We start from the raw sequence: 13,053 nt of genomic DNA on the forward strand, positions 1-13,053 counted from the left end.
TATCTGTAATCCCCAAACCCCCATTATATAGGTTCAGAACATATTTGCAGTAAGAGATGCGAGGTTGGCCTCCTGACAAAGCAATTTCACAGTGTATGGCTACAAGGTGCAAAACAAGGTAAGGAAGATGTAGTGTTGGTAGTTCTGTAGCATATAGAGGAGCAGAGGCAGTGCCATCATCTTAAATAATGCTCCCCTGCCAGCTATATTTAGCGGGAGCTTCTCCAAATGTTCCAGGTCCTTCTGTACCCAATTTAATGAAGAGGAGATGTTAAGGTCCCATATCTGTTCTAGAGTGAGAGCAATGTGCACCCCTAGGCATTTGGAGTGCTGAGTCGCCCTTTGTATGGGGAAGCTGGCCCTGATGTCTAGTTGAAGTTCACTTAAGGGGATGTAGGTGTATTTGGGCCAGTTCATGGTGAGCTCGGATGCATCTTATTTATTTAATTTATTTTTATTTAAACAGTTTTATATAGCGCTGGCAAGACCCAAGGGTATCCGAGCGTTTTACAGGAGAAGGACAAGATCGAATAATACAATAATACGTTCGAACAAAAAGGAAAGGCAAACAATTAGAGCAAAAAGTAAAGGACAATAGATATAAAACCAAAGGTATAGGCAGTAACATTAAGAACCAACCTGGGCATTGGATGACTGAGTAAGTGGGATAGGACAGAATAGAGGGGAGAAGGAATAGGGGTAAGGTGGGGCTAGGGAGGGAGAAAGGAGAGAAGAGAACATGCAGGGGAATGAGGTGAGTACAAGTTAACAGGAGGAAAGAGGATAGAGGTAGATGTGGGAAGATAAGTGGGGGTGGGAGGTCAGGTAAGAAGCAGAGAGGACAGGATTAAGGACCCCAATATTTGAGGAGAAGGTGTTTTCTGAGATCTTTTTTTAAGCTGAAGTATGAGGGGTTGCAACGTAAATCTTTGGGGAGAGAGTTCTAAATGTTGGGTGCATTACAGGAGAAAGAGCGTACATGGGTAGATTTCTTTTTAACCAATGGAGGAACCAGCATGTGGGCATTGGTGCTTCTCAATTCTCTGGAGCAGCCAGCTTTGTGAAGTTTTTGGGAGAGATACAGTGGGGTTTGAGGATGCAAGGCTTTATGTGTAATGCAGGCGTTCTTGTAGATGGATCTGCCATCCAAGGGAAGCCATTGGAGATCTTTGGGGATGGGAGAGATGTGTTCCCGCCTCTTAGAAACAGAGATAAGCCTGGCCGCGAGGTTAAGGACTGTCTTGATTGGGACTAGGTGGACTTTAGGTGTATCTAAGAGCAAAGCATTGCCATAGTCGAGTCTGGAGAGTACTAATGATTGAACAACAGATTTAAAGTCATCAACAGGGATGAAGGGTTTGATTTTTTTGAGGTGTAGAAGTGAAAAGATAGCTCTTTTGGCAGCGTTTTTTTATGTGGGGGGAAAGCCTGATGGTTTGCTCAATGCTAATTCTGAGAGATTTGACTGAGCTAGAGGTGGAAAGGGAGCAGTTGAGAGCATTAAGGTCAGAGAGCCAGTGTTGAATGGGGAGCTGTTTTTTTTTTAAGGGTCAAAGAGAATAACTTCAGTTTTTTTAGGGTTGATTTTCAGGTGATTGTGATGGAACCATTGTTGGATCTTAGTCAGGGTGTAGTTGAGGTGCAGAATGTCTGAGTGGGATTTAATTTTAACGTAAAGTTGGGTATCATCTGCATAGAGGTGGTAATTGATACCTGTTTTCTTTAGAATGAGGGTGAGGGGCTCCACGAAGAGGTTAAATAGAGAAGGAGAGAGAATAGACCCCTGGGGAACACCCAGGGGGACAGGCATAGGTTTAGAGAGGCAACTGCTGATTTTGATTTGTTGGGATCTGTGCTGGAAGAAGAAAGTGAACCATTCGAGAACGGGACCATTGAAGCCAAACCGAACTTTGAGGGTATTGAGTAGGGCAGAGTGGTTGACAGTATCGAAGGCAGCGGAAAGGTCAAGAAGGATGAGAAGGGAAGCCTCACCCTTGTGGAGGGAGTGATGGAAGTCATCAACAATGTTGACCATTGCAGTTTCAGTGCTACAACCCTTTCGGAAACCTGCCTGTAATACATCCAGAGGGCAAAATGAGTCAATGTGTTTGTCTAGTTGGAGCAGGACACATTTTTCGAGGGCTTTGGAGAGAAGAGGTAGATTAGAGATGGGGCGTAGATTGTTACGGTCGTTAGGGTCTGCTGTAGCATTTTTGAGGATGGGTGATTTTTGGCCTGGCTGGAGGAAAACAGGGACACAACCCGTAGCCAGGGAGGAATTGATGATGGTAGTCCAATAAGGAGTGATGATATGCTTTAAGTCTTGAACGATGTTGGCGGGGGGGGGGGGGGGGGGGGGGAGTGGGTCCAGGGTATGAGAGAAGGGTTTGAGTTTAGAGATGATGGTGAGTACTTCTAGCTCGGTAACTGGGCTAAAATGAAGCCAGGAAGCATTGTTTTTAGGCTGTGGTGAGAGGAGAAGGAGGGGTTAGACACATTGCGGGGGGAATTGAAGCAAAGGATGCGTCAATCTTGGCAATTTTTGCAGGGATGAAATTTGCAATTTCTTCACAATTTTCGGTGGTAGCGGTCAACTTGGGGGTGGCAGAAACAGATTGTTTTTTGATAATGTTGAATAATTCCCTGGGTCTATTCTTGGCTCGATCAAGTTGAACGCGAAAGAAAGAGGCCTTTTCACTAAGGATGGGTTTTTTGTAATTATACCTAGCGGATCTGAGGAGGGCGAGGTTAGAGGGAGAGGGGTGTTGTCTCTAAGAGCGCTCGGACATTGAGTGCACGTCTCTCATTGTTGAGTTCAGCATTAAACCAGGATTTAGAAGAGATGTTTTTTTGCTGTTTTAATTTGGCTGGTGCAATTTGGTCAAGGACCTCAATGATTGTTTTGTTGTAATGTTCAGTAATTTCATTAACATTTTGTGAGGCAGGAGGGAGTTGAAGTTTAGCTTTGAAATTAGACTCTAGTACGCCTGGGGGAATAAGGTGAAGGTTTCTGGTTAATTTCTTAAGTTTAAGGTTTATGGGGGAGGGGGAGGAGTAAATCTGTTGATAGTGAAGAGGATGAGGTGATGGTCCGACCAACCAATGGGGACAATGTGCGAGAGGGAGGCCAAATCTTTGCTAGTGATGATGGCATCTAGCGTAGCTCTGTTGTGTGTGTAGGAGAGTGGCTAAGTTGGATCAAGTCAGTAACGTCAAGGAGGTCTCTGAGGGTTAAAACCGAGGGGTCATTATTATTGTTCCAGTGAATATTGAAGTCTCCGAGGAAAATGTTATTGGAGTAGGAAATCGAGGCTTGGGAAAGTAGGTCAGACAGTTCATCTACAAAGGATATAGGGTCACCAGGGGGATAATCGATATTATGTAGCCGAATAGGGGGGCCCCCTGACCTATAAGTTCAGCAACCAGGTATTCGAAAGTGGTTTGGTCAGAGTTCTTCACAAGAGAGAGAGGAAGGTTATCTTTATAAATGATGGTTAGACCCCCCCCCCCTGATTTTGACAGGCCTATCTGTAACCAGGGGGGCGGGGGGGCATGTCAAGAATAGATGAGGAGTGAGCCTTGAGCCAGGTTTCCGTAAGAAAGGTGATGCCAATGGCTTCACTGAGGATAGTCTCCGAGATTTCAGGGGTTTGGGATTGATAGCAGGAGTAGTTTCAGGGTGGACAGTGGTGTGTTGCGGGGAGGCCTAGGCGAGCGAGGGGAGATGGGGGTGCGGCTTATCCCCAGGATCACGGAGATAGTGGAGTGAGGAATATCCTTATCGGTAGTTACAGAAGGTGGTGGAGGGGGCTTGGGCGAGCCAGCGGTGGTAGGGATGAGGTTTATCCCAGGGGCCGACAAAGGTGGGAAGCGGTATGTGAGATTCACCAGTGAAAGAGTTGGGGGGGGTAGGAATTATTTAGGACCCCTAGGTCCAGGGAGGAAGGGTGGGTAGGTGTAAGAGGAGGGATCGGAAGGCAGTTACGGGGGAGTCCATCGTAGAGGATGTCATGAGGAGAGGTGCCTCTTTGAGGAGGGTGAGAAAGGTTGGGAAGAGTGTCGCCGAAGGAGATGGGATGGTTGGAAGGTTCCGTATCAAGGAGGGTGATAAGTCTTTCAAACATTAATAAGATGCCTTCTGACCAGTTCCTATTTTTCAGTATTAATTGCCGCTCACTATCTAAGCATCGAACTGAAATTTTCAACTTACTCTTGGATGAGGTTCCCGATGCAGTTTTCCTAACTGAAACATGGCTTCAAGACAGTTCTGGACCTGACTTAGCTACGGCACTCCCTGAAACTTATGCTATTGTCAGACTCGATCGTGAGAAACCGCCAGGAGGAGGGATAGCAATTATTTTTAAAAAACGCTATAATTGCGAATTCAACAGACTCCCATGTGAGGGTTGTGAAGGCGCAATTTTTAAACTTTCACTCACACCGAATTTTACCTTTTCGGGAGTGCTCATTTATAGGCCACCAGGTATTGCTTCTAGATGGATACCTCATTTTGTCGAACTCCTTGGACCTTTAATTATGAAAATGGCTGGCTTTACTATTCTAGGAGATATGAATTTACACTTGGAAAAAGATGACTGCTCCATAGTGAGCAACTTTAAAACGGATCTTGCATCCCTTAATCTGATCTTAAAGAACTCTGGCTCCACACATAGAGCCGGTCACTTGTTGGATCCCATCTTCTCCAACTTAAATGACATATCTAAACCCACGGCTATTCCTGTGCCCTGGTCTGATCACTTCCTGATTAAATTTTTCCTTCTTGTAAAAACTTCTAATAGGGTTAAAACATCAGTACCTACACAATTAATCAGGAAATGGAAAAAGCTTGATCTAGAAATTCTTAACTCCATGCTAGAGGGCCATCTCCCCTGTACAAAAGCAACAGTACAAGAGTTCTCAACATCAGTCCAAACTTGGCTCTTAGAAGCCGTTGATTCCATTTTACCTAAAACCAAACTAAAACAAAACTCCCACCGCCCCCCTGCTCCGTGGTTTACTGAGACTTTGAAACAGGAAAAAAGTATATGTAAAACTGCAGAACGTCAATGGAGGAAATCCTATTGCCCTGACGCCAAATTGGCTTACAAAAATAAACTCTCTAATTATCAGAGACTCTGTGCTAAAACCAAAGCTGAACATGTTTGCACGAAAATCACCGAAGCCCTATGTCAGTCTAAAATACTTTTTAAAACTGTAAGAGAATTAGCTGGTTCCCTCACCTTACAATCTCCTCCAGATCTAAACAAATCACAATGTGATACTCTTGCAGCCTTTTTTGTAGAAAAAGTTGATAAAATCTATCAGGGTATAGAACAAACCACAAAGGAAATCGCCAAGTCCAATGTGATTCTGCCTTCTACCAATACTGGCCTTGAAACCAATATTTTAGCCTCCATTATCCCTACGGAAAATGAGTTGTTCTCCTGTATACTCCCACATGATGCAACACCTCCAGCTATTCTAGATAAATGGCCGCCGCTCAACTTAGACCTGGTTCGGAAACTTTTGGATTCCATTAAATCAGGTTCACCAAACGATCCACTCCCTTGTTCCATCTTGAAAAAACTAAATAATAGAGCCCTAGAGACAATCACCAATCTTCTAAATAAATCATTACAGGAAGAAACCGTACCGAAAGAGTGGAAACATGCAATGATTCACCCGTTATTAAAAAAAGCTGGAACAGATCCCAACTTGCCATCCAATTTTAGACCTATCTCATTATTACCAACTTTCGCAAAGATATTGGAAAAACATGTTCACAGAGCCCTCACTGATTTCATTACCATCCAGGATATACTACCTCTTCATCAGTCAGGATTCCGCACAGGATTCTCGACGGAAACAACCCTGCTGGGTGTAACTGAGAACATCCGTCTACTGTTAGATCGCGGTGAAACGGTTGCCTTGCTGTTACTGGATCTCAGTGCAGCATTTGATACTGTGTCACATGCTGTACTTGAGCAAACTCTTCATGACATCGGTATTAGGGGCGCCGCCTGCAACTGGATCAAATCCCTATTAGAACAACGCACTTTCCAAGTTTTTTCCCAATCAGCATGCTCAGATACCATGATCCTCAAACATGGAGTGCCGCAGGGCTCTATATTGAGCCCGCTGCTCTTCAATATTTACATGAGCCCACTGGCCAAAATGATAGAAGACTCTGGCCTACTCATGTTCTCGTATGCTGATGATTCACAGCTTATTTTTTCTCTTTCATCTTCGGACTCCAACAACATCTCGTCATTAAAAATCGGCCTCACCAACATCGCTGAGTGGATGAGAAAAAATGTTCTCAAACTTAATGGCGAGAAAACAGAGCTACTTGTTATGGGCAAGAATAAAGAACTCTGGGGACCCCAGCACTGGCCTGATGATGTGATGGGTACACCCCCAGTTCCAGTCAAATCAGCACGCAATCTTGGTGTCATCATTGATGAATCACTTAGTCTCAACCAGCAAGCTACTAAGACATCAGCTACTTGCTTTGCGATCCTAAAGTGGTTGAAGAAAATCTGCTGGATGCTGCCCAAAAATACTCAAAAATCGGTCATTAATGCTCTGATAACCTCCAGGCTCGATTACGCCAATGTGCTGTACCTGGGGGCCAACAAGGCCATAACCCGACGATTGCAGACAGTGCAAAATGCTGCCGCAAGATTACTGTGGAAAATTCCCATTTCCACGCCCACAACCAAGTATATCCGCGAATTGCATTGGCTGAAAATCGAGAACCGGGTAAAATTTAAATCCTTATGTCTTATGCATAGGATTTCAACTAACAAGGCACCCAAGTACTTACAACATCTTGTACATCCCTACCGTCCATCCCGTACTCTTCGTTCAGCCACAGCAAACCAATTTGTGATCCCCAAAGTCAGGCTGGCGAGAATGGGCGGTAGATCCTTTTCATATCTTGGACCCTCCCTCTGGAACACTCTCCCACTGACCCTTAGGCAGGAAACTAATCACTTGAAATTCAGGAAGGCCTTAAAAACCTGGCTGTTCAACATCTAAAAAATCTGAATATCTCAATGCACTGAATCATCAGCGCCGGGAAACCCTTTGGTGGGTAGCTGTAGCGCTATAGAAATGAAATAAATAAATAAAATAAATTTCCTGAGGGAAGAGAGTTCCAATGATAAGATAGAGAGGTGGAGTTCAATGTTAAGAAGTGATTGAGTTAAAAAGGAGGACGATAAGGAGGCAAGGGGTTCAGTGGAGATGGGGGCTTGTTCCAAATTATCCGGGGAGAGAGGGATATGTGGTGGGAGAGGCGGGAACCCAGGAGGCAGGATGAGAGGGGTGTTCCCGATTCTGACCTGATGAAGGCTAGCTGTGTGAGCGCCCACTGACCCAGAGGTCTGATGGATGCTATGGGAGGACGAGGGGGAGAGTGGCTGGGGAGGAGAGGAGCACTCATATCTTTGAGGTTGAAGATCGATAAGATAGGGTGGAATAGGAGAACAACCTGGCGCGGTAAGGGAGAATGAGTGAGGGGATTCAGTGTGTTGGAGGGTGGAGTAGGGGCATCAGGCAGTGGGGGAGAGGAGGAAAGAGGGGTAGGAGGAGCGGGGTTGGGTGAGGGGGTGGAGAGGTTAGAGGGGAAAGGAGTAGATGGATCAGACAGCAGGGGAAAGGAGGAAAGAGGGGTAAGAGGGAGGAGATTGGGGATGAGGAGACAGGGTCAGACTGATTTGCATATGGCCATGTCTGAACTGGGGTGGCAGAGTGGGCTAAAGAACGGTGATGGATTAAACCCAGATCAGTTGACTGGGGGTGAGTGATTGTATTGTCAACGCTCCGTCCATCACCACCTTTGGTTTTCCTTATTTGATTTACTTGTCAGACCCTAGTACAGTGCACCATGTGTGCCCAGGGCCTGTCGATCAAATGCTGCTAGTGGGTTTGCAGCACCGATTGTGCCAGCCACAGCAGAAGCTTGTAAAGTGTGGCTCAGGCCTGCCATTGCAGAGCCTGTGTGCAGTCTAGTACTGCCATCTCAACTTGGTAAGTGCACCCACTTGCCAGCCCCTAAACCTTCCTTTTCCTACATTTTAGTCACCCCTAAGGTAGGCCCTAGGGCAGGGTGCATTGTATGCAAAAGGTAGGTCATGCCTAACCACCCAGCCTGCCTCTGCTATCTTGTGTATTGTGTGTCTGGTTTTGTGAGTGACAGGGGCTGGGGATACCAGGAGACAGGGGAGTCAGCACAAGGCTAATTAGACCTATCTGCATGTAGAGTGGTGGGAGGAGTAGCACCTGGGCCTGAATAGGACTGTGCCTGCCTTCCACAATGCTGGCCCCACCTCCTGTGGTGTGTCTGATGACCCTGACCCACCCTGCCAAAGGAAAGAAGCAGTCATGTAAACAAAGTGCTCCAGGACTGCACAGAACTGGTTTGGACTAGGTACAGGACCCTCTGCCTTCAGAGGACAAATGATTTTGCAGTATAAATATGGGGACCCAGACCCCAAGATTTTAGATCACTTCTGGAACAACATGACAAAATTCTGCCAAGGAGAAGATCCAAGGAAGCTGTAGGAGTTCAACTGCCCCCCTCCCTGCCATTGTGCTGCGTTGCTGGGTTGGCCTACAGTGGTGTCTTCAGTGTCAAGGAGATGAGAAGGAAGTTTCAAAGAACTTTTATCATCTTGCAGAATATTAATCCAGGGGCTCAAGTTGAGCTTGCCTCCTGACCGAAGTCTCAGGGATACCAGACTTCACCCCTTCTGTTTGCCTGCCTCTGGAACTTGCTGTTCTAGCAGCTACAGGAGGAATTCTGAAACACCGACGCAGGCGAGCGGCACCGTCATCTGCATCGAAGCTGGGAGAGCTGCTCCGACGTGCAACGTAGACCAGCCGCAGTGCCCCATCAACGCCAGCGAACGACATCGTAAGCCTGCCAGAGCCGTGAGCGCTGCTCCGACTTACGATGTAGGCCCGATCCCTGCTGCCGTGCCGCATCGACTCCGAAGCAGACATCATCGCGGAGCCGATCGTCAACATGGGTGGTCAAGAATCCATCGACATCGTGACATCGTATGTAACCGTGGTTTCGGCGCCATCGTGACATCACCTCTTCTCTGGTCAGGAACCAACGCCTTCCTTGTCTGCGCAAGCATCCAGGAAACCAACGTATCTTCTCCCCCGAAGCAAGGAACCGGCGCCGCAATGCGCCAACGACACCGCACCTCCCTGACGCCGTGAGCGGTCTTTGTTTTTGCTTTTTCAAGGTACTGTTCTCTGGGTCTGTTTTGACTCTGGGCCCGACGCAGCGCGCCTCGCGGTCTGCGCCGTACTTGGGATTTCTTTGACCTTGACATTGTGATAACTCCTGTTGGGGTTATCTGTTGCTAAAGACTGCTTTTAAGTGAATAACCTACTTTTGAACTATTTCTACCATCTTGAAGAGTTATTATTGGTTACAGAATTGTGGATTTTTGTCGTTTATGGTCTTGTGATAAGTCTACATAAAGAATACTTATTTTTTATAAACCTGGGTGATGTCCATCTGTAGTGTTTTCACTGTATTGCCGTATGTATTCACAAATGCTCAACACACTGCCTTTGAGATAAGCCTGCCTGCTTGTGCCAAGCTACCAAGGGGGTGAGCAGAGGTTAACCAGTAGTGTAATCCCCTTTCCCCGACTTAGAAGCAAAAGTCCCTAATTGGTCAAAGGTGTATACCATTGCCAACTAGAGATCCCCAGTTCTAACAGTAAGCATTTATGTGTTAAGGTGATGCCATTTGTAGCAATTTGGATTTACAATTAAATCTATATTGCACTTTGCATGTCCCCTGAAATTTAAAACATGGTCCTTTAACAAGTGTCATCGCATTATTCTGGATCCAGGCCCCTCCCCAAGTGGAAAGGCTGTGAACATTAAACAATGTCATTTAAATATGTTCTAAAAGAAATACCTGTGTGGCAATGAAGTAATGATGAGGGTTGCCTTCTGCGATCATAGACAAGAGGCATGCTGAGCCGCCAACTGGGCTCTTAAAATGAGCACAGTGTCGAACTTGAAATCTCTGTGCAATTAGTTTGGCACCATACAGCTCCTTTCCCAACGACTGCAACTCCTTTAGAACACAGCTGAAGAAAAAAGAAATAATTAAACTACAATTCTGAAAAACATGTGCAAAAGATCAGGACCGCTTCAATCTGCTTATTATTTGATTGTCACACGAAAAGCAAAAGCACACCGCAGCAGACAAAGGTTTAGCACATCAACTTCCTCTGTTTCATGAGTTATTATGGTGCAACCACTCTCCACATCCGCTGCCAGGGATGTCTGCTATACAAAGAGTTTACAAAAAATTTGAGAGGTGCACTCAATGGTGTAATTAGCAAAAAAAGTTCATAAAGTTTATAAGTCCTGTTCTTTCTTTATTGATTTCTTTTTTTCTTTTTTAGGATACAAAGGCACAGCCAACGCGTTTCATCCCCTTTCGTGCCATGGGAATTTTGTTCCAGCACACAGACGGAGGAGCAGACGGTGTCGTAGACCATATCAGAGGTCCTACAACAGACGACTTACACTGCTTTGGTAACCTGAATAAACGCCATCCGTTATTAAGTTCACCCATATTTCTAGGAACTGCTGGCGCCACGGACAACCCCCCCCCCCCCCCGGGGGCAAGGACAATCTTTCGCTTTTCCTGTAAATACTACTGTTCATCATATACGGAGGAACGCACTTGGACTTCCTTCCTGAGAACTGCTCAGAACAAAGGAATCTGAGACTTGGATCCTTAGCAATATTTTTGTCTTGCGCCTATGGTGAACGTGCATTTTTTCCTTTGGATTATTGGATTGAGATGATGTTATTTTAGCCCTGACGAAATTCCCATGGCACGAAAGGGAATGAAACGCGTTGGCTCTGCCTTTGTATCCTAAAAGAAAGAAAAAAGAAATCAATAAAAGAAAGAACAGAAGACTTATAAACTTTATGAACTTTTTTTGCTAATTACACCATTGAGCGCACCTCTCAAATTCTTTGAAAACTCTTATTATTTGATTGTATTTCCATTATTAACTCGCTACCTGCTTTCCTTAGGATTTAGGAGACCATTGTAACTTTCCAAACTGACACACATTCATTGTCCCACCTAAGGAAGGAAGTCACTTGCCTAGAACACTACTTTGCCGGTTAATATGTCCTAGAGATGCAGCTTTTTGCTATAACAGATCACACATGAACCACTGCCAGCAAATGGCACAATATCCTACAGGGTTAGGTTTCCCCAGATGTAAACACTTCCCAGGTAGCTTTTCCACAGCCATAAAATAGTAGGAATCCAGATATAGCAATACAAGTGTGAAATTTCATCTACAAAATTTGCAGTAAAAGACACTTCACATCACGGTAGTTTCTGGCTTGCTCACAGAAAATATTGATATTAGATATCTACGTAACAAAAGGAGGACACATTTTTCAAAAACTGCATTTTGATTTTGCCCTTTGACTTTGATTTTATTTTAAAGTGTTTATTAAAATTGCAGACACACTGGCCAGAATACTGGTCACTATTATACAACCGGGAAAAATGGTGTAAGTTACTTTGTATGTTTTGAATTTTAATGCTTGCATGCAGTCTTGTCAAAAGAGTTAGTGTTGTGGTATGGAATATATATATCAAGAACTTGGTATCCACATCCAAGATCCAGGACAGACTAAAACGGACCGATGTAGAAGATTTGCAAGTAGTTTTATTCCATCAGTGTGCCGTGCACCGCCATGATGTCTTTTCGGGCCCGGTGAGCCCTTGATCACATGACGCTAGTCAGAAAAGCCCATACATTTAAAGTGCAACAGTGCCTATCCCGTGACCCACGGGCCAATGGACATAGAAAACAGATATTCAATCATTGCTTAAAATACTGCTAAAATCAATATCAATAGATTCACTTTGGGCAATTAAAAACCGGGAAACAGTGCAAAGACATGCAATAGTGCAAATTGTAAATACATGTGCAAATTACGCCAGGGCTGTGCAACAATGCTGCAAAAACATGTATTAGTGCAAATTCGAAATAAATGTGCAAAATACACCAAGACTGTGCAGAACTTGCAGTATTTACAGTACCAACATATGTCTGACACATATTGTATAGTTGTAAAATAATGTTCACAAATACTCCATTTTTGATAAAATCATAATGATATTGCATGCATGTTGATTACAACTTAAGGCACTTGCGAGCAATATTGCTGAAAGAAAGCAGTAGCAGTCTACTCTTCCAATCTGTGTAGCTAGCAGAACAAGCATTTACAATGCAACGGTCTCGGCATTGAAAAAGTTAGAGCTATTAGCATTGTAAATGAACGCGAGTTTAAGGTCTTGCATTGTAAATGACAAGGTCTTTTATTTATGTTTTAAAAACCAAAACATCAATAAAAGTCATTGTCATTTACAATGCCAATAGCTCAAAGTCGCGTAATGTGTATGCCAAACTACAGTAGCCTCCTGACGAGTGCCCTTTCACTTAATTTTTTACAAATGAAAGCCCTGGCATTTCTTTTTTTTACAAATTAAGCACGGGTGGTGTCCGTGTCTGCATGGCAGTGGTGGTGTGCGTGTGTGCACGGCAGTGGTGGTGTGCGTGTGTGCACGGCAGTGGTGGTGTGCGTGTGTGCACGGCAGTGGTGGTGTGCGTGTGTGCACGGCAGTGGTGGTGTCCGTGTGTGCACGGCAGTGGTGGTGTCCGTGTGTGCACGGCAGTGGTGGTGTCTGTGTGTGCATGGCAGTGGTGGTGTCCGTGTGTGCATCGAAGTGGTGGTGTCCGTGTGTGCATGGAAGTGGTGGTGTCCGTGTGTGCATGGAAGTGGTGGTGTCCGTGTGTGCATGGAAGTGGTGGTGTCCGTGTGTGCATGGCAGTGGTGGTGTGCGTGTGTGCACGGCAGTGGTGGTGTGCGTGTGTGCACGGCAGTGGTGGTGTGCGTGTGTGCACGGCAGTGGTGGTGTGCGTGTATGCACGGCAGTGGTGGTGTGCGTGTGTGCACGGCAGTGGTGGTGTGCGT

At 45.3% G+C, this 13,053-nt stretch overlaps 1 protein-coding gene across 1 annotated transcript in view; it reads right to left on the reverse strand.

Annotated features, from left to right (window-relative positions):
• The window catches only part of UTP23 (UTP23 small subunit processome component), an 88,267-nt gene that overhangs the window by 18,448 nt on the left and 56,766 nt on the right, over positions 1-13,053 (reverse strand). The window contains exon 2 of the mRNA XM_078686861.1: positions 9,950-10,124. Coding sequence (XP_078542987.1) covers positions 9,950-10,124 — 175 coding nt within the window. The remainder of the gene's footprint in view (positions 1-9,949; positions 10,125-13,053) is intronic.

This window comes from Lissotriton helveticus, chromosome 4_1, assembly GCF_964261635.1.
Source record: "Lissotriton helveticus chromosome 4_1, aLisHel1.1, whole genome shotgun sequence".
Taxonomy (NCBI): Eukaryota; Metazoa; Chordata; class Amphibia; order Caudata; family Salamandridae; genus Lissotriton; species Lissotriton helveticus.